General features: G+C 35.0%; 2 protein-coding genes across 4 annotated transcripts; both read right to left on the reverse strand.

Annotated features, from left to right (window-relative positions):
• Positions 1-1174: 1174 nt before the first annotated feature.
• Positions 1175-17118, reverse strand: LOC132271084 (pumilio homolog 4). Of its 2 annotated transcripts, XM_059772347.1 has the most exons (12): positions 16842-17118; positions 16624-16673; positions 15796-16502; positions 8915-9755; positions 8257-8821; positions 8037-8178; positions 7845-7952; positions 7485-7697; positions 7233-7343; positions 4969-5163; positions 1818-1992; positions 1175-1679 (listed from the first exon to the last, which is right to left on the reverse strand). In XM_059772347.1, the coding sequence occupies exons 3-12, from the start codon at positions 16489-16491 to the stop codon at positions 1642-1644; spliced, it is 3084 nt and encodes a 1027-aa protein (XP_059628330.1). In that variant the 5' UTR covers positions 16492-16502; positions 16624-16673; positions 16842-17118; the 3' UTR covers positions 1175-1641. The 2 variants fall into 2 exon arrangements, with proteins under 2 accessions (XP_059628330.1, XP_059628331.1); XM_059772348.1 differs by lacking the exon at positions 16624-16673.
• A 3559-nt stretch (positions 17119-20677) lies between these two features.
• LOC132271086 (thioredoxin-like 3-2, chloroplastic) lies at positions 20678-26664 on the reverse strand. 2 transcript variants are annotated; one of them, XM_059772352.1, is made up of 5 exons: positions 26186-26663; positions 25525-25599; positions 23050-23116; positions 21100-21117; positions 20678-21016 (listed from the first exon to the last, which is right to left on the reverse strand). In XM_059772352.1, the coding sequence occupies exons 1-5, from the start codon at positions 26521-26523 to the stop codon at positions 20912-20914; spliced, it is 603 nt and encodes a 200-aa protein (XP_059628335.1). In that variant the 5' UTR covers positions 26524-26663; the 3' UTR covers positions 20678-20911. The 2 variants fall into 2 exon arrangements, 1 of the variants encoding a protein (XP_059628335.1); XR_009469648.1 differs by having other exon boundaries at positions 20896-21016; positions 21100-21185; positions 26186-26664.
• Between the last annotated feature and the right edge of the window lie 622 nt (positions 26665-27286).

A 27286-nucleotide genomic window follows, 5' to 3' on the forward strand; every position in this document is an offset into this window, starting at 1 on the left:
CAGTAGGTGGATAGTTCAGTTTATTGTAAGAGTAGTTTAGTCATTATTCATTAACAAGTCAGCGTTAAAATACAAAATATATGGGAGATACCCGAAAAAATTAGGGGTACACACAGTCCGATTTTTGACGGAACTGGAACTAGAACTATTCCTAACGGTTCTTAAAAATTGGAATTAGAATCGGAACTGTTGGAACATAGAGGCAAGGACGGAGGGAGGTAGTGGGCTTCAGCCCACCCCAAAAAAAAAAAAAAAAAAAAAAAAAAAAAAATAATAATAATAATAAAATAAAATTTACTATACTACTTTTAGCCCAGCCCAAAAAAAAAAAAAAAAAAAAATTAGTATATTAGCCCACAAAATTAGCCCACCCCATTCAGAAATTCTGGATCCGCCCTTGCATAAAAGTGAACCGAACCGTGAAGTTCGATCTGGTTCGGTTTGATTCCTCGGTTCCCATATACAATTTGAAATTAGTTATAATTTTTTTTTTATATATATTTTTTCCTAAATGGTACTCACACACATACTTTCACTTTGAACCCTGACATTCTACTGACTTGTGTTGGTTATTATAATTTAAAAGGCAAAAATTTTAATGTTTTCTACTCCATTCAACTTTCACCATTACAGCATTCAAAGAATCAAAAGGCCGGAAGATTGCTTTAAAATTAGGTAAGATTGCTTGAAAAACCCTTTTTTGATAGCAGAAATTGTCTGTGTATTTGCAATCAGAATCCAACAATCATATCAAAATATCTCAGAGACCAGAGACTAATTAGTGAATTGAATTTATTGTTTCTACAGCAAAAACATGTAAAAACACTAATTCGTAATTTAACTTTGGACCATGAAGCATCTCGGTACTATACTACAAAACAAATCATTATTTACCAAACATGTGGCGGCCCAAAACGATACTACAGCACCCAACCTAGTGACATATATTCTCACACTTCCACACCATTTGTCCATTAGAAAAGAAACAATAAAGAAATCTCACTCCGTGCCTTTTTTTTTTTTTTTTTTAATCTTATTTTGACCATAGAAGAAATTAGGTATAGAAGAAATATCTAACCATAGGTCCATAACCAAGACGGAAATTCATATCCCACATGACATTCATTAGCAGCCACAAAAAAAAAATAAAAATAAAATAAAAGTAGCGAAAAGATAACAGCAAAGAGAGTCCAACACATTATATCTCCTGAAGAAAATTAAGAATATTTACATATAAATTGGGTTCTCAATGTGTCATGGGCTCCCCCTAACATGCACCCTACCACCTTTCCCTTACAGCAGTAATTGACCATTTACACTCATCAGATTCTCTTCACAAATTGTAAAACAATATACATGTAAAATCCCAGAAAGGCTAGGCATCTAAAACTTGCTCCCGCTCTCTCCCTCTCTAACATTGATTCCTATCGCGCTCCAACATCAAATTACAAACTGCGAGCCAAAATATACAGAGGAACTAGACAAGGAAGTTATTATTCCAGCAGGCTTGTTAAATTTTTGTGCTTATTTACAACTCTATAAAGCTCTCTAGAAAATTCTCACTCGAGCGATCAATTACTAACGTATCATCCATGTTAGCTGTACAGAGAAGTGTCTTCTTTCATGCCACGTTAGAATACCTCAAGCAGAATATGAAGATGTTAGCCCAATGCGCCTTTCTGCAGATCAGGTGTTTAAATTCATAAAACAATAATAATGATTAACGGAAGTCACCCCCCAAAAGAAACAAAATCCTAATAATAGAAACCCTAGCAAAGAGAAGCAAACCAAAATTTACCAAAAACAAGATTCCTTACCGCCTGCTGTGATGAGCTTTTCAACACGAGAAACGATATGTTTACCATAAGTATACCTCTTCAAGGCATTCAAGTGAACCTTGATACGAGACAGAATTAAATCACGGCTCTGATCATCACAGGTCTCGATTACTTTCTGCACAACGTAGTTTCCAAACGGATCTTTCATCATGGCCTGCAGTTCACATTTCACAAATTCTGATCATCCAACAAACACTTTCACGGGGGAATGAAAGCAGGAATGCTAGTATAAAGGAAACTATAAAACAAAGATGAGTTAAATTGTCCGTCCTTTGTTAAGTGAAATGAACTTCGTAAGCTTCAACTTACAATAACCTAGCAGTGCTGACTTCTCACAAATAAACAAAAAATAACTAGCACGAATGGTGTCTGTCAAAACCGCTGCCACGAACAATAGCATGGATTAATTTGCAAGTTCATATAAACCTTGGGATCCTATAATATGGTAGTTACAAAGTCTGTACTTGTTGACTACCATGGGACTTCTGTTTTATGTAACAAAGGTTTTGTAGTGGCTTTTCTTTCCATTTCAATTCAAAATGCATCATTGAAAATTCAATTAGATACGGGACATAAGGTTTTTCTAAGTAGCAAAATACTGCAAAGGAATCCAAGGAAAACTCATTTAGCAGGATATTCAAGATCAAAAGAAGCCATCAGATTCATACCATGCAGGACAAAATTAAGAAGGGACCTTGATTTTATCCTATTGCCCAACACATGTAAAGTAGAGGCGACCTTGATTTCGTGCTATTGCCGAATACACGTAAAGTTAAGACGACCTTCATATGGTCTAGGCCCAAAGAAAAATCCAAACTTAATGAGAACACCGTGGCTTCCTAATTTTTATATGCCACAGGAAATTCACCCAATTTAGTTCAAGTCCATGATATGTATAACCATGTTGTATCATATAGGGGTGTCTAAAGGTACAAGTCATTCGGTCTTTTACTCGGGAATGGGAACAAAGGCGGCAAATCCTCTTTTTCTGATAATAGCCCCTTCCTTTCTCCTTGCTTCCAATCTTGCACTCTCATGTATTATCTTCGATGATTTTATACATGCAGATTGGCAATTTGTCTCAAGTGAAAATACACCCAGATTTCTTGAGGTGTTGAACTGTAGGAGAGTTTGCTCGATAATCAGTTCAAACTCTGTCCAAAACTTTTTAATGTTCCTACAGTTTATATTTGAATCTAAATCACTTGACAGGTTGTCCAAGTTAACAACACGAATTTAATATAAAAATAAATTTTAAATTTAAACAATACTAAAAATATTTATGCATCTTAAATTTAGAATCTTGTGGACACTGGACCATATCCAGATTCAACTATTTCATCCCCCCCTTTTTTTAATCTTTTCTGTGCACTATTAAGGAATTAATGGACTCTCAAGAAATGTAGACGTGGTGCCGTGGCAGCCGAGTGAGCCAACTGCTCGGACCCCATCAGTGAATTGATTGGATCTTCCACCCTTTCGACAGCAGTTTATGCACTTGCGAGGGGGTCTCCTCATTAATGGGATAAGCAATAAGCTAGGGCAGACTTGCTCCTATATGTAACTAAATTTGTTTCTATATCCTCTTCAAATCTGCTAATCTATCTTATCTGCACTTCTCTTTTAGGGAGGGCGCTTCTTGGCCAACAAGGACATCACCACGTCTCAGGAAAAGACTAGGGAACCAAAAAAAAGTCCAAATTTCAACAAATCTGTTTTTGGTGCATTTTTGATAATTTATGAATTAGAAGGAGATCCTTTCATTCCTGATCTATCATTTCAGTGCTAGAAAATTGAGCCTTTGATAGTGATGACATCTATTGATAGGAAGATTTCAATGATGATGAGAAAAGTTTAGTTCTTTTTTCATTTGCAAGGGGAACTGATGTCCTATTGAGAGTAATTATGAAACAACCTTTTCAAAGAGGAGAGTGATAGGAAGAGAAAGCTTGAAATTAAATGAAGTAATCATTCATTCATAGCAGAAAAAATGCAATACCCCTGCATTGCCAAATCAGTATAAAGAATAAATGAAAAAAAATGACTTAACCTATGGAAAATCTTGACTAACGGATTGTGCAACGAAAGGTCATCACAGTGATTCTACCTATTAAATTTCCAATAGACCTTCAAGACGGCGCAGTACCTTTCTCCAACCAAAGAGGACTCATTTCATGGTTTATGGTCCTGATTATTCTTTTCTTTTTCAATATAATTGTGCTTATGTGATACTAGGTACCTTAAGTTCTTAACTTACTGAGACATTTGACTGGAGAAGAACCAAACCTAAGACAGGATAATATTGTCACATCTAGCTCCGAAGAAGGACCAAATCCGAGACAGGATAATAATGTCACATCTAGCTCTATGGAGTGTAGGAAGCAATACAACTAGGTATCATAGAACAGTTTTTATTATTTCGAACAAAGAACAAAGTGAAAGATCAGCTGCCAGGTTAGCCTATAGAAATGCTGTGGACCCCTTTTGCTTTAAAATGTGTTTCTAATGTCCTAACATTTGCGGGTTAGATGAAGTACCCATCTCTCAAATGGCATGACATGGGACCAGTTACAGGCAAGTTTTAGTGCACCTAATTTTGTACATGTACCATTAGACTTGTTCAATAAAGGAAAAAGGTAACACATTGCTATTCATCAAGATTTCCTTTAATTATTTATCTTGCATAAGTTTCCCAATTACTATGATGTTTTAGCACAAGTGGTTAAAAGAAAATACAAAAAATCTAACAAAAAACACTTGATGTAGGTTTAAAAAAAAAGATCTAACAATTGCACAACTAAACCATATTCATGAAACTGAAGAGCTAAAGTTTAGAAATATCTGACACATACACCTGTAACTACACTAAAAAGCATATCCCAGTATTCTAGTTGATCATATCCTCTACCCTCACCAATGGACACCGCTCATCATTCGTCAATAATTTTAAAGTAGAATTGGTTATTAAGACAAAAAAAGGTAGTTCATGCAATGGAATCATGCTCTTTCATCCCCTCTCTCAGAACTTAGCAACTTCTTTCCAAACAGAAAAAACACTTGAAACTTTGATTTCTCAAATTCGAAAGTAGTTTAGCACAGATTTCAAGCAGGGCAGGAGATAATCACAAACCTGTAAGGGCTCATTTTCGTCTGTGGAACCAAGCATTTCATTCACCAGAAGTTGACGCTCTTCAGGACCACCAAAAGTTAAGCACTTCTCAACCACATTAGAAGCAAACTTCTGCCGGCTCATTTTTACTATTTGTCCAGCAAGCTTGCTAATAATAGCTGTCCTTTCGTGTGGTTTACCATGCTGCAGGACATGCTATCACAGTGAAAGTACATAACATTAGTGTATATTATTAATTTGTGTAATAAGATTGATAAAGCATTATAAAGTAACAAAACAGGTCTTTGTATTAGAAAAAAAAGACTTATCATGAATAATTAAAATCAATTAGCATGAAATATTCCAATTAAATAAAAAGCTCCACCAGATAACTAATAAGCCAGTTCATTGCGCAAAAATCATGGACAAAATACTCAATTTGACAAAGCCTTTTATTCAAGCTAGACCAAATCTAAGATGAACAGAAATAACCAAACAACAACAACAATGATAAAAGATGATTATCATCTTTGTCATTGTCAAAATAATTATTTATTACCAACAGTAAATCAGGTGGTTTTAAGGCTTTTCTCAACAGGTGTTCAAAATTAAATATCTACCTAAATGGTGCATTTAATTTCTTTGTTGAACATGAACAGACCAACTTGAACAACAAATAAGTGGGTAACGTCTATTGCAGGTCATGCAAAAAATATTTGGTTTTGCCAAGAGTACCTTCTTTGTTCGCTAAGTCCAAACATCCAACAAAATGAAAATCCCAGTTGAGCAGTTGGGAACTTTAGAGACATGAATTGTAGTTTCTCAGTTCAAAAGCATTTTCTTAAAAGTTTTTTTTGCTTTAACAGGGTGGACATGCCGCCATAGTTCACGTAACACAAGGACTATTACCAAAGTTGCAAGTAAAACTGAGAAAAGCATTTTATGCAATGAGTGAAGCATCAAATGGTAATGGAAACACAAAGAATATCAACGCAATTGGGTCACTACGTGGCTTCAAATATGTTTGTGCCCATGTAAGAAAATTCATAACTGTCAGTATCTTACAAGACAAGATAATGCAATGGGTCATATACTCATTTTTTTATGTTGATCTTAACATATTTGACTTAATAACATATTTTCCATTAAATATACCATGCAAACAGACAATACTTTTTGTGAATGTCAACTTCCAATTATCCTAACCTCTGCACACATTTATTTTCTTCTAATTCTTTCAATTTACTTGAAAATTGAAATGCATTTTACAATGCAAGAGAGGAGGCAGCAAGAAGTGGAAAATGCAAAATCTGCACTCAATAAAGTACATGATTTGACAACTATTGGGATAGTAAATTTGCTTATCCTTACATTTCTTTGAAAGAACCAGATCATTTGTCATTCTCAATTTATAAATGAAAGCATTTCTGTATTGGCATTATTTATAATGTTGCCCAAAGAAAGATATACAGCATCTATAAAGATGAACTTATTCCATCACCCAGGGCAGAGCTAGGATTCGTTTCAGGATGGGTGCCTTATTAAACAGGCCGAAAAATATAGTGACAGTGTAGTAATCAAAATTCATATAGTATTTAACAATGCAAAAAATAATTGTTGTTAAAAAAATTCAAAAAATAAAATACAAATATTGATATTAAGGGTCTTTTGGCAAAAAGTTCTATTTTGCATTTTCAATTTCATATGAAGCAAAAACAGTAACTTTATTATTTTATTTTTTTGTGGTGTGATTTATTGCAAAACAAAAACATGTTTGGTAACTAATTTGCTGCACAATGTTTCATAAAAAAATGTTAGAATTATTTTTACAAATGGTATTTATATTATATTGGGTTTTTAAAAAAAATCTCGTTATAATTGCTCAACTGCAATAACAAAAACAAGTGAAGAAAAAAGAAAAACCAAGAAGAAGAAAATAAAAAGAATAAAATATGAGAGAACTTTGAAGGGGAAAAAAAAGGTTTGATTGAATAAAGTGAATGCAAATACTTTGAAGAGAATTCAAAAAAATATGAAGATGAAGAGTAAGAATGGAAAGATAAAACTAGAGATTTTTAGAATATATATATATATATATATATATATATATATATTCAGGGGGCCCATTTTATAAATTTTGTGAATTAAATACCTATATATAAGTTACAATGGTACTAAATGAACAATGAAATCCATCAAAATTTCCGTGACAAAAAATAGGGGATTGCTCAGCCCATCAAGGATGCATTGATAGATGTGCAAAACTAACTCAGAAAGTTGAGTACCTGAATAACATAATTCCCATATTGGTCCTGTGCCAAAGTACAAACAGACTGCATAATTTCATCCATGATAATTTGTTGTGTATTCGGATCATCGCAATGTTCAAGAACCCTCTGTTTACATTTAAAGAAGTTACAAACTCAATGGTATAAGGTAATCACCAAACAGAAGAAGATAAATGGAGGAGAAGGGGGGGGGGGGGGGGGGGGGGTGGGGGCGGGGCACATACACACAAACACACACATAGTTCAAACCTGAATAACACGACAGCCGTAAGGATGGGTGGAAAGTGACACAACTTGCCCAAAGAAGGATGAGATTATAAATTGAATTCGGTCTTGAGGGACACATTCTATACACTTCTGGATGACATGATTACCATTCTGATCACGGACACATTTCATGATTGAACCATCAAGCTCGGCCACCATCTGAGTCTGCTGATCCACATCAACCACCTCCAAGGCCTTGGGGTCAGAATTAGAACAGTAAGTCAGTAACACAATTTATTTAGGAGAAAAGATGCCTTCAGATGATGCAAACTTAAAAAGAATACAAACATGTGAGATCTGTGAGAAGTAAAGAAAACCAAAATATAAAGGTTTGGAGTGCACCTTCTGAATTACTCTGCAACCATACATTTGAAGACTGAGAGGCAAAACATGACCAATAAGCTGGCTGGATAACTCTTTTCTTTGAGTTACTGTACCATGCTCGAAAAACTGCAGATATAAGTACCAACCAGTTAAGTTTTTAGAATCCCAAAAAGCAAGTCTTTTAAGCTTTTAGAATGATCCAGTATGTACTTTTTGTATGACATAATTTCCAAAGACGTCAGTCATCAAGGCATGAGCATGTGGCACAATCTCTGGGAATATCTTGGTCTTCTCTTCCGCTGTGGCAGTTTCTAGTTTCTGCTGAATAAAGCGACTCCCATACTGATCCGTACTACAATTAGAACAGGAGAACTACTGTGAAGGAGCATATGGGTACAATAAAGCAAGAAATACAGAATAATATTCATACCTGAATTCAACTACATGATCAACAATGTCAGGAAGTTCAAAAGACCTGGTTTTATTGTTCTTCAGCTCTTCTAATAAAGATGCCGAAAAACTTTCTTCCACATTAGCACCAAAATCTGAATGCCATGTCTTAGAAGATCCTCCCATTGGACTTCTCAACATTGAATTAAAATGTGAGATCCGCTCATTCTGAAACATAGGACCACCGGATCCAACAGAGGGAAGTGCAGAATTTGCCATAGGGTTTCCTGGATATGTCATTGCAAGACCAAATTCTGGATTCCCATAGATCCCGTTATTTAAAACACCAGATTTACCTGAACGTGGCAACTCATACTGCTTATGTTGAGCAAGCATTGACTCAAGGTATGCCTTCTGCATCCCTTGCAAATCTCCACGAGATGTACCCAAGTAGTTCCTTCCTTGAGAAGGATCAGCTGAGGGAGCCGCAGCATGCATTGCATAATCAGGAGTTATCTGCAAGTACTGAGTATAACGTGGATCCATAATTTGATTCCCACTCCTACTCAAACTTTGCCCATTTCCAGCACCAGTCAAAGTTGATCCTGAAAAGAGAAGGAAAAGTCAAACACATAATCCAGCTAAGGTCCTGTACTTGTAGAAGATTTGCATAGAAGTCATCAAAAAGAAACAATGACCTGTAATTGTATCAAGATGATTATTCATAGCTGCTTTCAGCTTCTGACTAACTGAATATTCACCAGGCACATGGCCAGAAAAGTCCATACTAGGGATTTTGTTAGTTTGATAATGGACGTTAGATCCTTCTAAACCTGCAAATCCTGAAGAATTCGTTTTTGAGTAAGGATTGGTTGATGATGTAGTTCTCTTTGGAAAGTTCGTTTGCCCATCCAAACTAACAAGTCCATTTTTCCTCGGAAAGTCAACATGAGTGGAAGAATTAGCCTGCTTTTCAGCTATGGGATTTCCAATAAGTTGATGCTGAAGACTATGCTTGTGACCATTTGATATATCAAACAAGTGATTAGGCTGTTTATCAAATTCCATTGGGAGCTGAGACTGTACATTTTCATTGCCACGTCGATTTTTTGACAGGTTTAAACCAGACAAAGAAGCTGCCATATCAGCAACCTCAGTCATGCTCGAAGAAATACCATTAAATGAATTCGATCCAGCAATATTCTTCTTCTCAATAGGGCAAATTCTGCTACCCACGGGAGGAAGACCAGGACTGGGAGACCTCCCAACCAGCTGAGGCTCAGGGGTCCTACTCCTGGACAGTGATTGACCCACAGAAGATGCATAAGAATTATAAACTACAGAACCAAGGCTCTGAACTCTAGACATGCCATTGGCAGTTGCTCCACTATGCAAGGCATCTCTGGATTCCACACCGTTACAATATTCTGCTGGATGAGGATTAGACATGCCTGTTGTATCTACCATATCACCAAAAGCATTACGACTTGTGGGCCGTGAGAGATGACCTGATAAGGAAGCATGCTGGTCCAGTCCTTCCTGGGGAAAAAAAAAAAAAAAAGTCACTTTAATCAACAATGTAACAAGATGTCCATGTCTTAAAAGTGTACAAAGATCAATTGTACTAAGTGGTCCAAGTGGATATGCATGTTAAGTTTAAATTATCATTATTTAAATTGTACAAACAGCAACACCAATGTACTTCCATGAATCACAATCACAAACAATGTCAATGATATAAGCCATCTTGCTGGAACATGTGAAGACAACAGAGCGACTTCGGGCTTGCATTTGGGTCTGTGTTCTGTAAATACTGCATATTTGATTCCATCCATAAATCTATTTTCTTCCTCGTTAGTTCTAGTCTCAATAAGAATGATGTGAATGTGTGAGACACAGCAAAATCAACAGAAAAATATTAGAAAAAAAATGAAACCCAGAATTGAAACTGCAAAGAGAAAGTACTAATATACTTTATTCATTCCATTGAAATGAGAAAAAAAGAGAACAAATATATAGTAGTTCCATTCCCAGGGGAAGGGATGGAACCAGGAAAAAAAAAAACTAAGATAAATCCAGTCAAAGATGGAATGACTAATCTACTTCTACGAACATTAAGTGAATTAAAAGATAAAAACAGTAGCACACTAACGCGTGTATATTTTAAAGTAAGAGAAGGGAAATGAGCACTCCAAACCAGTATTAAAGGCATTATAGCATATAGATTAAGCTGGGTAGGTTACAGCATAAAAGCTGATTAGGCCAAATCCTGAAAAAGATAAAAAGAGACAAATTTATATGAAAACCTAAAAAAAAACTCAAATTATTGTCATCGCATGTTTCTTCATTATATATTATAGGGTAAATAGCAAAAAAAAAAACCCAAACTATGGGCCAAAATGCAAATAACCCCCTGAACTAAGCTAGTTGGTTTCAATTAACCCAGTCCGGCCACCGGCAGAATTTTTTTTACAGAATTTTTTATTTTTTATTCCTAATTGGTACTCACACACATTTGTCTCTTCTGAGACTTGAACCCCTGACCTCCCTTCGGGAAGTAAGAGGCTGATACCGCTAGGCCACTGGCCCGTTGGTTTTTTTTTTTTACACTTAATTCGTGCGTGCATGCCACACTTTAACTAAATGACCATGTAGCCATAATGATACAAAAATACCATATTGCCCCTTTATTCATCCCCTCTCAGCAACGATCTCAACCCTCTCTCTAGCAAGCATGTGTTATATAAAATTATAAATACATATATATGTATATATATATATATTAGCCCAGAGCTGCCAATCGAAGAGATTCGCACAAAAACAGATCTGGGATCTGACCCGTGAACCCATTTTGCTGTATCCACACCTGAGAGATGGGTCATCGCCGACAACACATCGATCGTCCCCGACAAGCCCATCACCTGATTGTTCAGCCATAGGTTCTGAATCTCCGATGACCCAAAAGTCGCCAGCAACGGACCGGTCGGATTGTTGTAAGACAGTCAGAAGTTCAGAAAATTGGGGAAGTTATTGACAAAGTATGGTATCACCGTTGTCCAAGGCCACCGTGGTCATCAACATGTACAACTTGCCTGTCCGGTCCTTGACTCATAACCACCGATAGGGAATTTGAATTCACCGGCAAGGACTTTGCCGCCACTGTCGATGATGGTTTTAATCGGGCAGTGGAGGATGAGGTGGCGGTGGGGGTTACGAAGGGGTCCAGTAAAGGTAGAGGAGGGGTTTGGTGGCAGTGAGGATGGTGGTGGTGGTGGTGGTGGTGGTGGTGGTGGGTGGAGATCCAGGGCGGTGATGGTGCCAAGAATGAGGAGGGAGGTGATGAATAGAGCTACGTTAGGGTTTCGGTGATGGTCTTGAAACCAAATCTGGGGTAGCGATTGAAACGGGATTGGATGTTGGTGTGGCATTGGAAGCGAGCATAGTTGTAGTTGGAGACGAGCATGGTGACGTGGAGGCCGGAAAGCTCAGCGAGTTTGAGCATGGAGTTTCATCACTACAGGGAAGATGAGCACATGAGAAGGGAGTGACGTTGATTGGGTTATCTACTGACCTCTAAATTGTGGCTTTAGCCTTTTGACAGTGAAACACGGTATCTGGATAGCGTTACAAGTGATTTCATCTCCGGCAATGGCATGTGGGATATAGTTAAGGTGATTCACATGTTTTACACATAGGGTTGTTGATAAGGTTGAAAGCTGAGGTGTCAATTTCTTATTGGATCTTCATATTACAATACGCCATGTCATTTAGTAAGATTTACACAAAAGAAATAACAATGAAAAGATGTCGTTTTGTTGGTATTCATGTCATTTAACAGTTCCGGTGATGGAGTTGACCGGATAAGTCACTGTTGTCCTTAAATGCAACAAATCAATAGTTCAAGGGGGTTTCTTGTAGTTCAGGGGGTTATTTGCAAAACGCCAATAGTTGAGGGGGGTTTATTGCTCTTTACCCTATATAATATTTCAATTATTTATGAAAAGAAACACATAAATATTGAGCTATATATGTGGATAGAACTGTAAAAATTTTTGCAAACTTAGTTTTCTATGACATAACTTCTCTGCACGGTATAACTTGTATTTCAAACCAAAACCAATACTGTATGCAGCAGGGCCCGTACCTTGGAACTTGTATTCCAAACAAAACTTTAGGAATTGGAACCAAGTTGAAAAAGTCAAATAGCTCAAACCTGTGATATTAAATTACATATATATGTAAAAAAAAAGTGATGCAAATCTTGCAGATTCAATATCCTTTCTACACAAATATGCATATAACTAAAATGCCGTTTCGGACATGTTCCGGGTACCAAAACTTTGGAACATAGTAGATATACATCCTAAACACTCCCCAACATAAACCTTATGTAGCACATAATATCTTAACAGGAGTCATGTCAGAAAACCTAGAAATTAAGATTTCACACATCCCAAGTGCCCAACATTGTATCTTTGAGGAAAATTGACATTATACACATTCCATCACAAGTCAACTATGTAGTGGACACTTTTTAATATGGGACAATAATATAATTGTAATGGCAAAAATATTATAGGCCGGTAGTAGTATATAACTATATATAAAATAAAACTCTTTATGAGATTTGTATAGTTTCATCCTTCAAATTATGTAATTCTTAGTATAGGAATTAGAAAAGTAATCAAAATCCTATAGTCTGTCATATGTAGAGTCGTAGAGATGTGTATCCGTCGAGTGCAAGAAAGGGTTTAGTGCCTTGAGGGTTCCTAGGATTGACTAAGAATCTTAGAAAATGCAAGATCCTCCATGAATGCTCCAGAAGAGAAAGAAGAAAAGAACTCAAAAAAGAATGGCTGCTTAATCAGCATAGTTGTTAAAATCTTACGATTCTACAATCCCAAATTGCCAAACCGATCCCGTTCCCATCTAAAATCTTTGGGAAGTAGAATCTATAGAATCAGAAGTACGATCATAGAATCGTATGAGATCTTATGATTCTACTATATTGTGTTATTTGTTCTTCTGAATTTATTTGGGCCTACAATTAGTTTTGGACTAATAAATTTAATCATTTTAAATATAAAGTCCAACTCTTTAGCCTAATTATATTAAAAAATTAAAGTAAAGAATCTTAGTATAACCTATAGAATCGGAAGTAGGATCATAGAATCTCACATAATCTTACGATTCTACCGATTCTACTAAATTGTGTTATTTTGTTCTTCTGAATTTATTTGGGCCTACAATTAGTTTTGGACTATTAAATTTAATCATTGTAAATATAAAGTCCAACTCTTTAGCCTAATTATATTAAAAAATTAAAGTTAAGAAACAAAAACCAAAGAATCGAATGTCGCATGTAGAGACGATCAAACTCTGAATTTCAAAGGTATGGTCTAAAATTTCAAAAATTTCCTTTATCTTTTTTATTCTTCTTAATTTATCTTTTCTTTCTTTTTCAGTGCAAGGAACATAAAGAATTTTATTTTTCCACCTATTATTCTTTGTCAATTCTGAAACAAATATAAAGAAAGACTTCATTTTTTCTGTTGTTCTTTGTGTCTCTGTTTTGTTCCCTTTTTTTAACCAAAAAGTAAACTTTTCAAGTAAATTGCTCGGACAATTAGGCAACCAAATTGTACTTTTCTCTATGTGCTAGGCTTGGCTTTAATTTCTTCTATTAGATTTTGCTTAATTGTTATGCTAATTTTTTTTTTTTTTTGGTTGAAATCAAGATATTAATTTTAAGTGTTTGTCACGTGTCTTAGTATCTTTTAACGTTAGTTGATTTTGCTAGAATGTCTCATTTGGTTATTTAGCCTTATTCTCTCCTTATATCGAAAATATTTGATTTAGAAAGTTAGTTTGAATTACTTTTCTAATAGTTTTATAGAATCTTCCCATTCTCGATCCTATCCTACGATTCTGATCCTATGGACCCCTCAATGATCCTACTTAGAATCCCGATTCTAACAAGCTCGTTTATCGGTAGAAGACAAGCCAAGTTCCAATGGAATTCGTCTTCGGAGTCACCACCTAACGGTTTTGGTGAAGAAGCTTTCTTTCTTTGTCCTGCCTGGGTGTGACTAAAAGGGATACCTTACCAATTTGCTCACTGCTTGCTTGCCTTGACCAACCATCAAATCAAAATGAGGGCTCCGGTAGCCTTGTCCACACCTTGTCTGTATATGTAAAGACAAGTCTAGAAAAATCACATAACCTTTCGCCACAAGCTTACCTCCAATCCATCCTTTTCGTCTTATTTTTCCAATGTTAACTTTTCAACACCTTAATCAGAAAAAGATACCAAACACATCACATTGATAGATAAGAAACCAAGGTATTACAACATTCCAAGGTATTTCCTAGGAACTGCCTGAGGCATGGCTGTTATTAAACATCTGGAGTCCTTATAATACAACTTTTAGCAATTTCCACATTAATGACTAAATCAACTCCACGCAACAAAACCTTACTCCAACTACGTAAAGACATCTATATGAGCCATTTTTTTCCTAAGTAACTCTAAATAAGTCCAAGTCCAAGTCCAAGGTTATTGCCATAGAATTTTAGCTTTAAATAAGATCAATTCAACTATATAACCAATGGTAGGAGATTTTCATCAATTTATAAAATTTACTTTATGATTTTATTGCTTTTTAATATAAGTTTAGCATTCAAAGATATATGGTTCTGATTAAGTTCAATTCTCCCTTTTGTCACAAGATTTCTTCTTTTTAAATGACAGAACAGACTTCTTCTCCCATCACTTGACCTAAAGTGGATTCATAAACTCATCTTCATCACTTCACATCCAAAATTTCAAACCTCAAATCCTAAGATCATTCAGTTTAATCTCGTCATTTATCCATCACATTATAAAGCTTTGTGGTTGAATTTATTTTGTTGGCAACCTATATAACTTTCACACATCTTATTATTATTGTTCATTATGGATGGATTTCGGAAGTTGTTTTCATCAAATAAACCTGCTGGCAAGAGCATGGGCAAAGTGATGGGCAAAGTGATGAAAAGGAACACACCATGCTGCACACCTACTAGAACGAGAGAGAGAGATCCAATGAAGATATCACCAAAATGAATCTGCTTGACTAAATAAGCTATAGCGTCAAAGTGATGTACTAGGAGGGAAAAAATTAGGTGGACAAAAGAAAAGCAAACACAAATGAATCAACAACTTTGATGGTCATGTAAATCATGAATAATTTCTATCCCCACCTGGACCCAAGTTTAGGGTGCAATATATTATTTACAAGTCACAATAAAGCATTCTTTTCAATTGAATAATCCGACAATAAACCTATTCATTATTAGTCATACCACTAAACACGGACTGGTGTCAACCGTCAAGAAGCATTACAACTCGTACAAGAAGTTAAATAAACTATAAGTCCTGCCTTACCCAACAGGACTTCTAAAAGTAAATCACAAAATAAAACCTACCATTCTAATTCTAGCAACAATAAAAAGAAAGAAAAAAAAAAAAAAAATTATATCCAACAACCTAATATAGAAAACTACAGATATATAGCAAAGTACAGGCTAGATCAATCACCTGAAGAATATCCGCAAAACTCTTCCTCCTCATACCCAGACCAGCACCTGAGAGACCACTCAAACCATCAGAGCCTCTGTTTAGCCACTCAACGGAGGTTTGCCGTGAGACATTCGTCGCATTAATCTTCCTCAATTCCATCAGCTCATCCTCCGCTTTCTGTACAGATAACCCAGGCTGCATTGAGAACAAAGATGAACTATCAACATCATCAACCGGTTTCTTCTTCTTCCAGTCCCCAATTCCACCAAATGATGAACCCCCAGTTCGAAACCTTTCAGCAACCCGCCAATCTTCTTTTGACAGTAGAGGTGGAGGTAGTCTCGGATTGAGATTGACATTCGAATAGTAATAAGATAGATAAGCAGGATGCGACCGAATCTCATCTTCAGATAAATTCCCATTTATATTGCTACTCTCTTCACCAATCTGAGCAAAATTTGGGTTCCTGAACAAACTGCCCACAGCAGTCAATGACCCCTCCACCGTAGGCGGAGCACTACCACTCCTGTAAATATCCAGATCCCTCTCTCGATCAACAACATTTCTATTAAACCGCTCCCTTAGCATTGATTCAAGCTCACTCTCCAAACTCTCTTCTAAATTGCCATTCATTCTTCTCATAACGCCATCATCTAGGTCTGACCGTAAATTCACACCAGACAACATATCCATCTTCCCGGTCCCGGTAACCATCTCAAAAAACCCTAATTTACCAAAATGGAAACTACCAAATCAAAACCACCAGAATTTAATTTCAACACATATACATGATTAATACATTAAAGATCTCAAAACAAAACCCTATAAATCATTTCAAGTACACACCTTTACGTGAATATACGCATCAATATGAACAAAGTGCGCAGTTTATCATTCTAAAAAAAAATCAACGAAGAAAAAAATTAATAAGTCAGAAATATATATATATATATATATGAGACACGAAATCTAAACATATATGAATTTGTATATATTTGATCAAATTACAAATAATTGAAGCGAGAATTACAGAGAATGAAACAGTTCAGGATCGTTGGACTTACGAAGATTGAACAATTAGTCACGTGATTTTTGTGCTGAGAAATTCAAGTCGCGAACGGCCTATAGATTTATGATCGAAAATCTAGCAACGATTTGGAACAATTCGAAGGGTAGATTGCGTTGAAGGAAAATACAGAACCGAACAAGATGGAAATTTTTCGAAACGGTCTCGTCAGAGAGTTTTGAGAGAGAGAGAGAATTTTTTTTAGAGAGAGAAAGAGAGGGAGGGGGCAAAAAAGGAGCAACTGTTACTGGGCCGTGTGGGGGGGGGGTATAATGAATGACGGTGAGGAGTTATTGGACGCTTGATTAAAAATGGACGGTGGATGATTCGGTGATGAGGGTTTACGTGCATGGGGGCACGACGGCAACGTAGTCGGCACCTAGTTCCTACGTTAACATGTTGTGAATGGTTCCATATACGCACACATATATGTGGGGAAGAGAGAGCGAGAAGGACGGTTTTTTTTTGTTTTTTTCGAAGACAAGGAAAATAATAGTATTTTTGGGAAGTTTTTTTTTTCTTTTTTTAATTTAAGTATTGGAATTTATTTTTATTATTTATTTTTAAATAATATGAGAATTAGACGGCTCGTAGATTTGATTTGGTTCTCTCTCTAAAAAATTGGTGGGCTTAATCTTTATCCTTTTTCTCTTTGGATAGTTACAGAAAAGTTTATTTTGTAAACTTATTGTGATCAAACCAAATTAGGATCCTCTCATGGACGGTCTAATAGATCCGAGGACCGAGGATAGAGATCACTTTTATCGTGTGGACCCATCTCTCTCTCTCCTTATTGTTAAAAGGGGCTTGGCAATTTAAATCGGATGCAAATGCAATTATTACCTATGCAATTATTACCTAACAATTTAAATTTTTATTTCAAGAGAAAGAGTTCTCGTTACATTAGTATCAAAGTCAAATTTAATATTTGATCTAATATCAAACAAAAAAGTCCACTCGGGTAGAGTATAATCCTAATGAAGCCGTCGCAAGTTCGGTTGGATAAGAATGTTTAATGAGACTATTGGGATTTAACATTTTGGATAAGATGCTAAACACCTGATAAGTTGCCTTGTCATAACTACTCATTGGAAAAAGTATGAGTTCACTGCAAATTCGAGCAAAAAAATATGTTGGGCAATCACCTGGCGTGTTACAATTGGATCTATTAACAACTAAATTTATTTATTTTTTAGTAATATATCCTACTATTTTGTTCATCTGATTTATAGACCTATAAAATTGCACTATTGCCTCAACTGAAATTATTTTAAAAATTACATTAGTGCCCACCTCACACAATTTCTTTGGTCCGTCCCTGATCATAACTACACATGAAAGAATGTCTGAGTTTGTTAAAACCTCGTATAATATATATATTTTTTAAAAAGTTAATAATAAACATTTTAAGTTACTCATTTAAGGTTAATTTGTTGCAATTGAGTGAATATATATATATATATATATATATATATATATATATATATATATTGGCAATGACATATTAATAGAGTTTTATGAATGGACGACGGACTCTCAAGCACCTTAAAATGAGAATACATTAGAAAACAAAAACAAAAAGAATACATCCGCCACTATCGATATATACACACACTTAGACCAACCGATTCAAGTATGCCTTACAACTTATATATCATTTTCTAAGTTTGATAGTGACAATTTTAGGTTATTTAGTCCAAGGTTAGGTTTGTTATTGCCTTGTTTGTTGTGCTGCCATTACAATAAGTGCACAATAAGCTAATGTAAGTCAATTGAAAATGGGATGTAATTTTGATGGACAAACTAAAATCGAATCCAATGTATGAATATTCTTGAACAACTTTTTTTTGTTACATGGACTAGGTTTAGATTGGAAATTTACGACCCCACCTTAAATTTGAAATGCTTTTATAAGTATTATATTAAAAATACTAATAACATTAATTTAGTCCTATCCATTGTGCTCAACTTGAGTAATTCAACTTTAGGTTAAAAAAGAAAAAAAAAAGAGCAATTCAATTTTAACAAAAAAAAAATAAAAAATAAGGCAAAATAATGATGATGATTATTATTATTATTTAATATACTTTCCGAGATTATTGGTAGAACATTGTTGATGAATATTGATGGCTAAGTGTTACAAGGGGTACTTATCCTATATCGATTTAGATGGAAAGCGAAATGGGTAGAAATGGGTGGATATGCAGTACTACCGAATAGTTTAAGTTTTTTAGTAAATGGATAAACACCCATCTGTTATAGTTGGTATCAGAGTTAGACCTTATCCTTGATTCGGTGTCATGCCAAGCTTCCGGTCCGGAGGCATCAGGATGAGCCCACCTGGGTAGACAAGGTAACCCAACTGAAAAAAAGCATTGCGAGTTTGGGCGGGGTAGGATGATACAAGACTTGTCCCATATCAGATCCAGATGAAAAACGAAATAGGTATAAATGGACAGGTATGCAACATTACATAATAACTTAAATTTTTAAATAAATAGGCAAACGCCTACCAGTTATGTCAAGAACATACACATACCCAACAAAACATAACATGACCATTATTATTATTATTGTAATGACAATAATAAACTCCTATAATGCATTAAGGAGGCTCGAACTCTCTACCTTATACGTTGAAAGAGAATTTATTCAAATACGTATAATTTAAACTTATATTGATTTTAGAAAAATAAATTAAGATGGAACTTGTATTGAAAATTGTTTTCCTCCATTATTTAGAATGACCCTCAAACGGGTTATCACAACAAAATTGCATGACACCTAGGACATCACAACAAATCATTGCCACTTTGACCTCATTAGTTGTGCACATGTTTTCATTCTTTCTTATTGCACTTACTTTGGAGCACTTGGTGTAAACATTTTTCACGTGCTGGTTGGTGAGAAGTGATGGAAAAAAGAATATATCAATATAATGTAAGTATCATAGTTTGTGCTTGGTTGTTGACTTTTTGGTTCTTTTTCGAGAAATGATTATTAGTTTGTGCTTGGTTGTTGAGTTGTTTATATTTCAAGAAAGTGATGAAAAGTTAAAATTGGAATTACATGGCCCGATCATTAAGGGCCTGTTAGACTTGATGATTTAATTGTTTCATTGTCTTCTTCTACTATTTATTTTCCAAACAAAGAATTAAAATTGGATCAGGATATAAGATGCTTGACTAATAATATATTCTAGGTCAAAACTAAGATATTGAGACCTTTTTGTCACCTATCAATTTTGACTTGCGTCTTGAGATCACACACTATAAACATTCATTATCTAGCAATGAGATATTCTGAGGCCAAAAACCTATGTAGAGGAATTTATTTGGTTTCTTTTTGAAAAAAAAAAAAAAAAAAATTTCTTCATTTTTTTTTTTTATATATTAAAAAATATTAATGGTAAGTCTATGCATTCAAAAAATTATTACATGATTCCGAACCAATCATTAATTGACATACGAACAAATGTGTCAATTTTGTGATATGCAAATAAATGTGTCAACTTTGCTCAGAAGTTATTATATGGTCCCGGACCAATCACCATTCGACACATAAGTAATTATATCGAAAATGTATAAACTTTAATCAAATTTTTTCATACATGTCCAATATTGATTGATCGGTACCAGTATCCCGGAATTGTATCCAAAATGTATAAACTTTTATCAAATTTTTGCATGTCCGATATTGGTTGATCGGACCAGTGTCCCGGGATTATCTAACAACTCTGGACCATATAAAAATTTCTCCAACTGCTGATATGGTACCATATAATAATCTTTCCACTGCATCTTTAAAGCTGCCACTCCAATAACCAGCAGTAGATTATTTCAGTTGTTTCAGCTCTTTGGAGGTGTTATTTATGGTACAATGCGCACAAAAGCGTCACAAGTTCACAACACGCCCTTATAAATATGTAAATAAATAAAGTTTTACAGAATTTGTGTAAACAACAACTGCCAAATTTTTATTTTCTATGCATTATTATCTATCATGTTCAACTTCTAGAGAAAAAAATTACAGAATAGATTTTCAATTTATTTCTGACAGTAACAAAAATTACATGGTATACTCATTTTCAATCATTTCGCGGACCTCATTAACAACCAAATACGCTTTGTGGCCTCCGATCACCTCCGCCTGCTTTTTGCTGTCCTTCCACAGCTGCGACAAAGTTTTTAGTTATTTATAAGAGCGGAACATAAATGCTCAGTTCATCGTATATAAGCAAATGAATTTGAATTTACCTGTATGGTTGGCATTTTCTGCAGAGATTTTGAAGCGTCCATATCGATATACATGAAAAGGTACAACAAAGTGTCAATCATCAATCCTGCAAATTTATAAAGAGCCATGGGATCAAGAGCAGATCCAGCCTTTTTAAATGGGGTGAGCTAATTTTGGACTGGGCTAACTTTGGGCTGGGCTATCATTACTATTTTTTTTTTCTTTTGGGCTGGGCTTAAAGTAGTATGGTAAAAAAAAAATTTTTTTTTTTGGGGTGGGCTGAAGCCCAGCTTCGCCCACCCTTGGATCCGCCCTTGCATGGGATTTAATTAAATCGAATGGCTCCCGTGGCTCTATAGTTAAAAATGGATCTATGGTTAAAAATGGAAACGTCCATCGTGTTCATGGTTGCAACTATCTCATTTTTATGCATCAGTAATCATGAAAAGAGTTGGATAATCTTCAATTTCAAGCAACATCGGTACCATGTAAAAGATGTTGGTTCTATCACATTAAGAATGTTAAGTTGTTTCACTAATTTGGGAGACGGATATCCTGCAAAAATATTAAGAGACCACTGAGCTAGACAAGGAATATAATTCTCTCTTAGGTCAACAAACCACTAAAAGCCTGGTTATTTAACTAATGGTAAATTAGTAATTACACTTCCTAGAAGGAAAGGATCAAATAATTGCTACTACTTCCGTGACCATAATTTCTTATGGATCATAAAATTCAATTTAATTTCAATAGCTGCCTCTTGGACTCTGATTATTTTTAATATGAAGGAGGTAGAGAAAGGAAACGATAGTATTAGTTAGGAGGGAAAAGAAAAGGTAAGTGTGGACACTCTTATTTGGATAACTAGGTAACGAATAGGGAAAAATAAAAACATAGTGGTAACCCCCACATCTAATTTTGGAAAGAGAATGGAGAGAAAAGAAGGAAAGTTTTATTATGTGAGTAGGCTCGTAAAACAACACCCATTTGTAAAAAAAAAAAAAGGGGATAATGAGTAATCACTAACTCCCTCATCCTTCCTTCTATTTCCTCCACTTTTGGAAGGGGAAAAAAAAAATGCACTTGAGGATTAAGAATTTCTCTGATTTCCTTTCCTTTCTTTTCCTTTCAACTATTTAAATCCAAATACAATGTTAGCTTGTGTTTTGAAAGGAGTTACTAGGTTCGTTCCCATCAGTTTACAGTTCCTTGCAGAGAGTAAGTAAATACTCTATTGAGTTTAAAGAGAGTTCATATTAAGTTAGATAGTGTTGCATGACTAACATTTCATTTTGATTCCTAAGATCAGGTTTAGAACTTTATTTATATTCGGTCTTGGATCAGATTTAGATGGCAGGCCTAATTTAGAGTAGATTTTATTAGTGGCAGCTGACATGTAAAAATAAAATGCTGTCTAAAAGCAATGAATATGCCTACATCACTTACTACAGAATATGTGACTAAAACTGTAAATCGTGCCAGAATACAAGAGTCATAATCAAGGAACAAAGAGGATTTTTGAATCTAAGCAAAGCCAAAAATGAGCAAATGTCAAGTAAAGATTTTAAAGAGTAATCACGCAGTAACTTAACACAACAATGTCCAAGTCACAATCTAGAAGAAACAAGCCACATCAATGTAATTCTCATCCCGGTAAATTTGACTTGCGAACAAGTACATTTTAACCAAGTATACGGTGCTTCAATTGAAAGAGGATTATATAGATTTTGTTTGAGATCATAAATGGCCACAAATCCACAATCCAAAACCCAGTTTTAGTACAGAACTGATCATCATTGCTTGGATATGTTATTATTTATATGCTTCCATTGTTAACACAAAAACTATTGCTTAACTATCACAGTACAAACTAGGATAAATGAATTCAAGTTTGTGAGTACTGCGAAATGATGTGATAAGGGAAATATCTATGACATGTAAAAGAGTCTATAGCATTACAAGAGACTTACAGTGATTCCTGCACGAACAACAAGCTTGTGTGGAACAGCGTTGACATCAATACAGTAAAATCGTATTCTGCAGCAGGACATAGAAAAGTTCCTCAATTATGGACCACCAAATCAGATTAAAAGTATGACAGCATAGAAACAGTCAAAAGTATATATACCTGCACACACAAGCAAAAACATGTGCAGTGTGTAGCATGCCCCCACCCCAACTCACCCCTAGATTTCTTCGAGATTGTGACATACATTAACAATCCAGAAAGTGGGAGCACTAAATGACATGCAAAATGCCACTACAAGAACATAGAAAAGGTGAAACAAAATCTATGAATTGTATGGGGATCTGATTGTGAACTCAAAAGAAGTAGCATATAAGAAACTTTGTCAAACTATATATGCAAGCCTTAAGCATCTTTCCAGAAGTAAATGTTGCATGACAGTACAATGACTAATTGTGATGAAAATTTCAGATTTGGTATTTAAGATGAATAATTTAATTTCTCCTCTACGTTGCCGTGTGCAGAACCATAAAATTTGTTAGATGGATTCAATTAAGGTAAGGTTCATTGCTTACTGCAATGATGAAAGTTTGAACTGACAAGAGTGAGGACACAGGTTTACGTCTGAAAGTAATGAATTTTTGCAAAATAATGCTAAAAGGATATGTCTCTCTCTAGTCCTCACTCCTAGCACCTTGCATAGGCAAGACATGCAGTGGGTGGTACCTCTAGATGAATCCAACTAAGTTCATTATTCAATGTTTTTGCATTTAAAATGGATGGAAGGCTATATAAGCAAAGGACAGACTACTCTTGTCATTTTAGCATTTGGAATATAACTGACTATAGGCAATAGTATACTTCAAATCTCTGTTTTAAAACTTAATATTTATTACACAAAGCCAAGTCTACGATAGTCAGATGGTTAACAAAGCAGGTATGGTAGTCTTGAGAAATGCTTAATTTGTGAAATACTTAAACCACTTATATTTTCCAAAATTATTTGATAACCCTATTGGGGTGTCTGGGGGATGAGGGATCACAAGAAGGAAATAAGCATTGCAGCCCACAGCCTTGGTATATGACAATGGATTTGTAAATTGTCCAAAGGGAATACTTCAGAATCAGAAAAAGGGCTTTCTAGTCTAATATTTTTTAGACCATACAAATCAAATGTATTCTGAAAGATTATTCTAACCCTAATAACATAACCAATGAGTTACACAACCATGGGAGGCCTATGCCTCTATGCTTGCCTTGAGACATGGCACAAAGGAACAAATAAAGGCTTCCACTCAGACCACAATTTTGATGTCTACATATCATATATTAGGCCCAACTTATAGTAGAGTAATGTCTTGCAGATTAGCTGAACACACGTTCTACCCAAAGAGTGAAACCTTTGAGAATCTTCTCTCATTTTAGCAATTTCTTCCTTTTTTCGTTAAAGCATCACTGTTTCCCTACACATATTTTTTATTTTTCAGAAGTCTTTCAAAGACAAGAATTATGTTACGAACTCCACATAAATGAAAATATTTAAGGCCATCAACATTGTTCATGGTTTCATTTTTTATAACTAAAGCAATTAAGCGCGTTGGAAATTTTATGATGGACGAATTATTCAGATTATATATGCTTGTATATCTGTCATCAATTGTAATTTACGTTTGTGGCTGACACCACACACTATCACTTTTGTAAAAATGAATGCAGTATTGAAATAGACATATAATTTAATGAAATTCCCCAATTTTTACCAAACATCATTGTTTAAACGGTGGTTCTGTTTTATACATCATGATCTTGAAAAATAAGAGAAAATAGCAATGCATTGCATGCCTCTGGATTACCCAAATTCTAAATTTTTGATGAGTAAACCAGAAGTTGAATATTTGAAGAGTGTATGATATCAAAAGGATGAGAAATGACTTCAGAAATCCATATTGAGAAATAATCAGATATATCACTTCTGTAGCTTTGTCAACGATTGATAAGGCTATAATTAAAGTTGTGGGGTGGAGAGCTCTCAAAAGTAACTTATTATTAGCTTTGCGAAAAAGGAATTGGGAGAATACAGTCCCTTTTTTCCCCTACCCCATGGGAACCTACAACATACAAGCACGGGGAAAAGCAAATCCCACAAGCTAGGACATTCACTGATGTATGCATGATGTATGCCATCTAATGTTTGGGAGTATGTCCAGCAATGTGAACCTTAAAGGCCTATAAATTAGAAAGTCATGTAGAGTTTTGTAGCTAATGCAACACATCAAGAAGATGGCAGAGAATATGAATTTGCAAAAATAAAGAATCCATGCAATAGCTAATAATACACTAGAACTCTTCAAATCAAATATTGAAGCCCAAAAATAAGCACCATTTACTAGCAAAATTCCATGAACTAGCAAAATTCCATGAACCAAACTTACGCAATCATAAGCAGTTCTAGAAATTCCTACCAAATGGTAAATCTAACCTGGGATAGTAATCTGCTGCCAACTTTTCTAACTTTGGTTTCAAATATATACATTTCCTGCACCAGCTTGCCATCCTACAAATACAAAATGCTTTACATGACAATCAACTCAGAGTAAGCTTCATTCACAAAAATAAAATTTATTGGGGAAATTTTTTGAAAGAGCGTAAACATATTATACACAAGCGTACATACACATATTAATGAACGTATACATGCATGAATACGAACAAGCAAACATGTATTTATATGTATTAATATATCAAGAATTAACAATTTAGGAATCCGGATCCCCTCATGTGGGGTACTACATCGTAGCGCAACAGTCTCATGTCGAATTGCAACACCACGTAATGTAGTTGTTACATAAGCAATGTGAATTGTTGCAAGGTACAGGAGACGATTTGGGTTGAAGAACTTAGAACCCAATTGATGAGATATTCTGAAATATTAATAAAGGGAAAAGAAAAAGAAAAAAACCAAAGCTAAAGAAACCCCATATTACAGTATTGAAATATCAATTCAAAATTGAACATAAACACCATCAAAACCCTACCTTGAATTAGCAAAACCCAACACCCAGTTGCTAAAACTGAAAAGTTGACCCAAATTCTCACCAAATTGAACAAAATCTGAGAGAACCCAACACTTGTATACGTACCAAACAATTACAAGCGATTCTTCGAGCTGCTGTGCCTCGGCGATGACCCGATCAAACTGGCTCTCGCTCGAAATAAGCTCGAGCTCGATCGAAACCGGAGAAGAATCGAGGTCTTGAACAGGCCCTTCTTCGCTGTAATTCGTTAATGCTCTTAAATTCCCTCCAATTACATGAATATTTTTGGTAAAAACTATCGAATTCTTCACCGAATCGGATTTTCTCAGTGCTGATTTTGAAAAATACTGAGAAACCCCAAGATCATATAAATGAAACTGTGATTCTCTTCGTTGTGGAGATCTAAAACACGGGGAAATTCGTATAACGTTAGACATATACATTTACAATTATATATATATATATATAATACTCTATTTGTGTATGTATGTGTGTATATAAAAGCGATTTATTGGAGGGTTCATATGTTTGTATAAACCCTGTGACTGTGAGGGTTTTAAAGTCTAAACCTTTGACGGGGAGAGTAATGAAATGGGTGAATCGTGGACGTCCGGCGCACGTTAGTTGCGATAAGTTGTTTGGGTGTTGGGTCCCATGTTTCTGGATAGGCAGACGTCAGAGAGCCAATGGAATGGATTGTTGTTGGCCGTCTGATTGATGGACTTCTATTTCATATACCCAATGAAATTTTGTGATAAACTATTTGATTTATTATTATTATTATTATTATTTTAATTACTAAACATGTCATTTCTTGATGAAATTTGATTTTGGTGGATAAATTAGGTGAGCAAATCATTGTGAACATGGTTTTGCAAATCTTTAAATATTCGTCTGAGTTGGGATATCAGAATTTTGTTTCAATAATATTATGACACTAAAAGAAGTTCGCTTCAGAATTCACCAATGAGTAGTATACTCACACGAAATATGTGACTTGTTTAATCGAATGTTACGTACAATACAAATAAATGGATGACTTCAATCTCTTATTTGTTTCATAGATGACCCAATTTCTTATTTGTTGCATGAATGATCAATTAAATGTAATAAGTGTAGAAATTTACTGCAAGTAGTTGGTGTAAAAATCGTTTTCCTTCACCTATTGTCCCTAGGGATGGTCAAAGTTGACACAAGACGAACATC

The sequence above is a fragment of the Cornus florida genome, unplaced genomic scaffold (assembly GCF_030987335.1).
Source record: "Cornus florida cultivar Cherokee Brave unplaced genomic scaffold, ASM3098733v1 CherokeeBrave_3.0.0_Hap2_Chr08, whole genome shotgun sequence".
In the NCBI taxonomy this organism is placed as follows: Eukaryota; Viridiplantae; Streptophyta; class Magnoliopsida; order Cornales; family Cornaceae; genus Cornus; species Cornus florida.

Bases quoted from the DNA above. Each gene is read 5' to 3' on its own strand.
- LOC132271084 (XM_059772348.1), bottom strand. From the start codon at position 16,491: ATGGTTACCGGGACCGGGAAGATGGATATGTTGTCTGGTGTGAATTTA. The intron at 7,698-7,844 runs GTGCACTCCAAA...TCTGACCCCAAG, and splicing joins GTTGCAGAGTAATTCAGAAG to GCCTTGGAGGTGGTTGATGT. The intron at 1,680-1,817 runs GTAAGGAATCTT...CCTGATCTGCAG, and splicing joins AAAGCTCATCACAGCAGGCG to AAAGGCGCATTGGGCTAACA.
- LOC132271086 (XM_059772352.1), bottom strand. From the start codon at position 26,523: ATGTATATGTCTAACGTTATACGAATTTCCCCGTGTTTTAGATCTCCA. The intron at 25,600-26,185 runs GTACGTATACAA...TTGTATTTGTAG, and splicing joins GAATCGCTTGTAATTGTTTG to GATGGCAAGCTGGTGCAGGA. The intron at 23,117-25,524 runs GTTAGATTTACC...GTCCTGCTGCAG, and splicing joins GCAGCAGATTACTATCCCAG to AATACGATTTTACTGTATTG.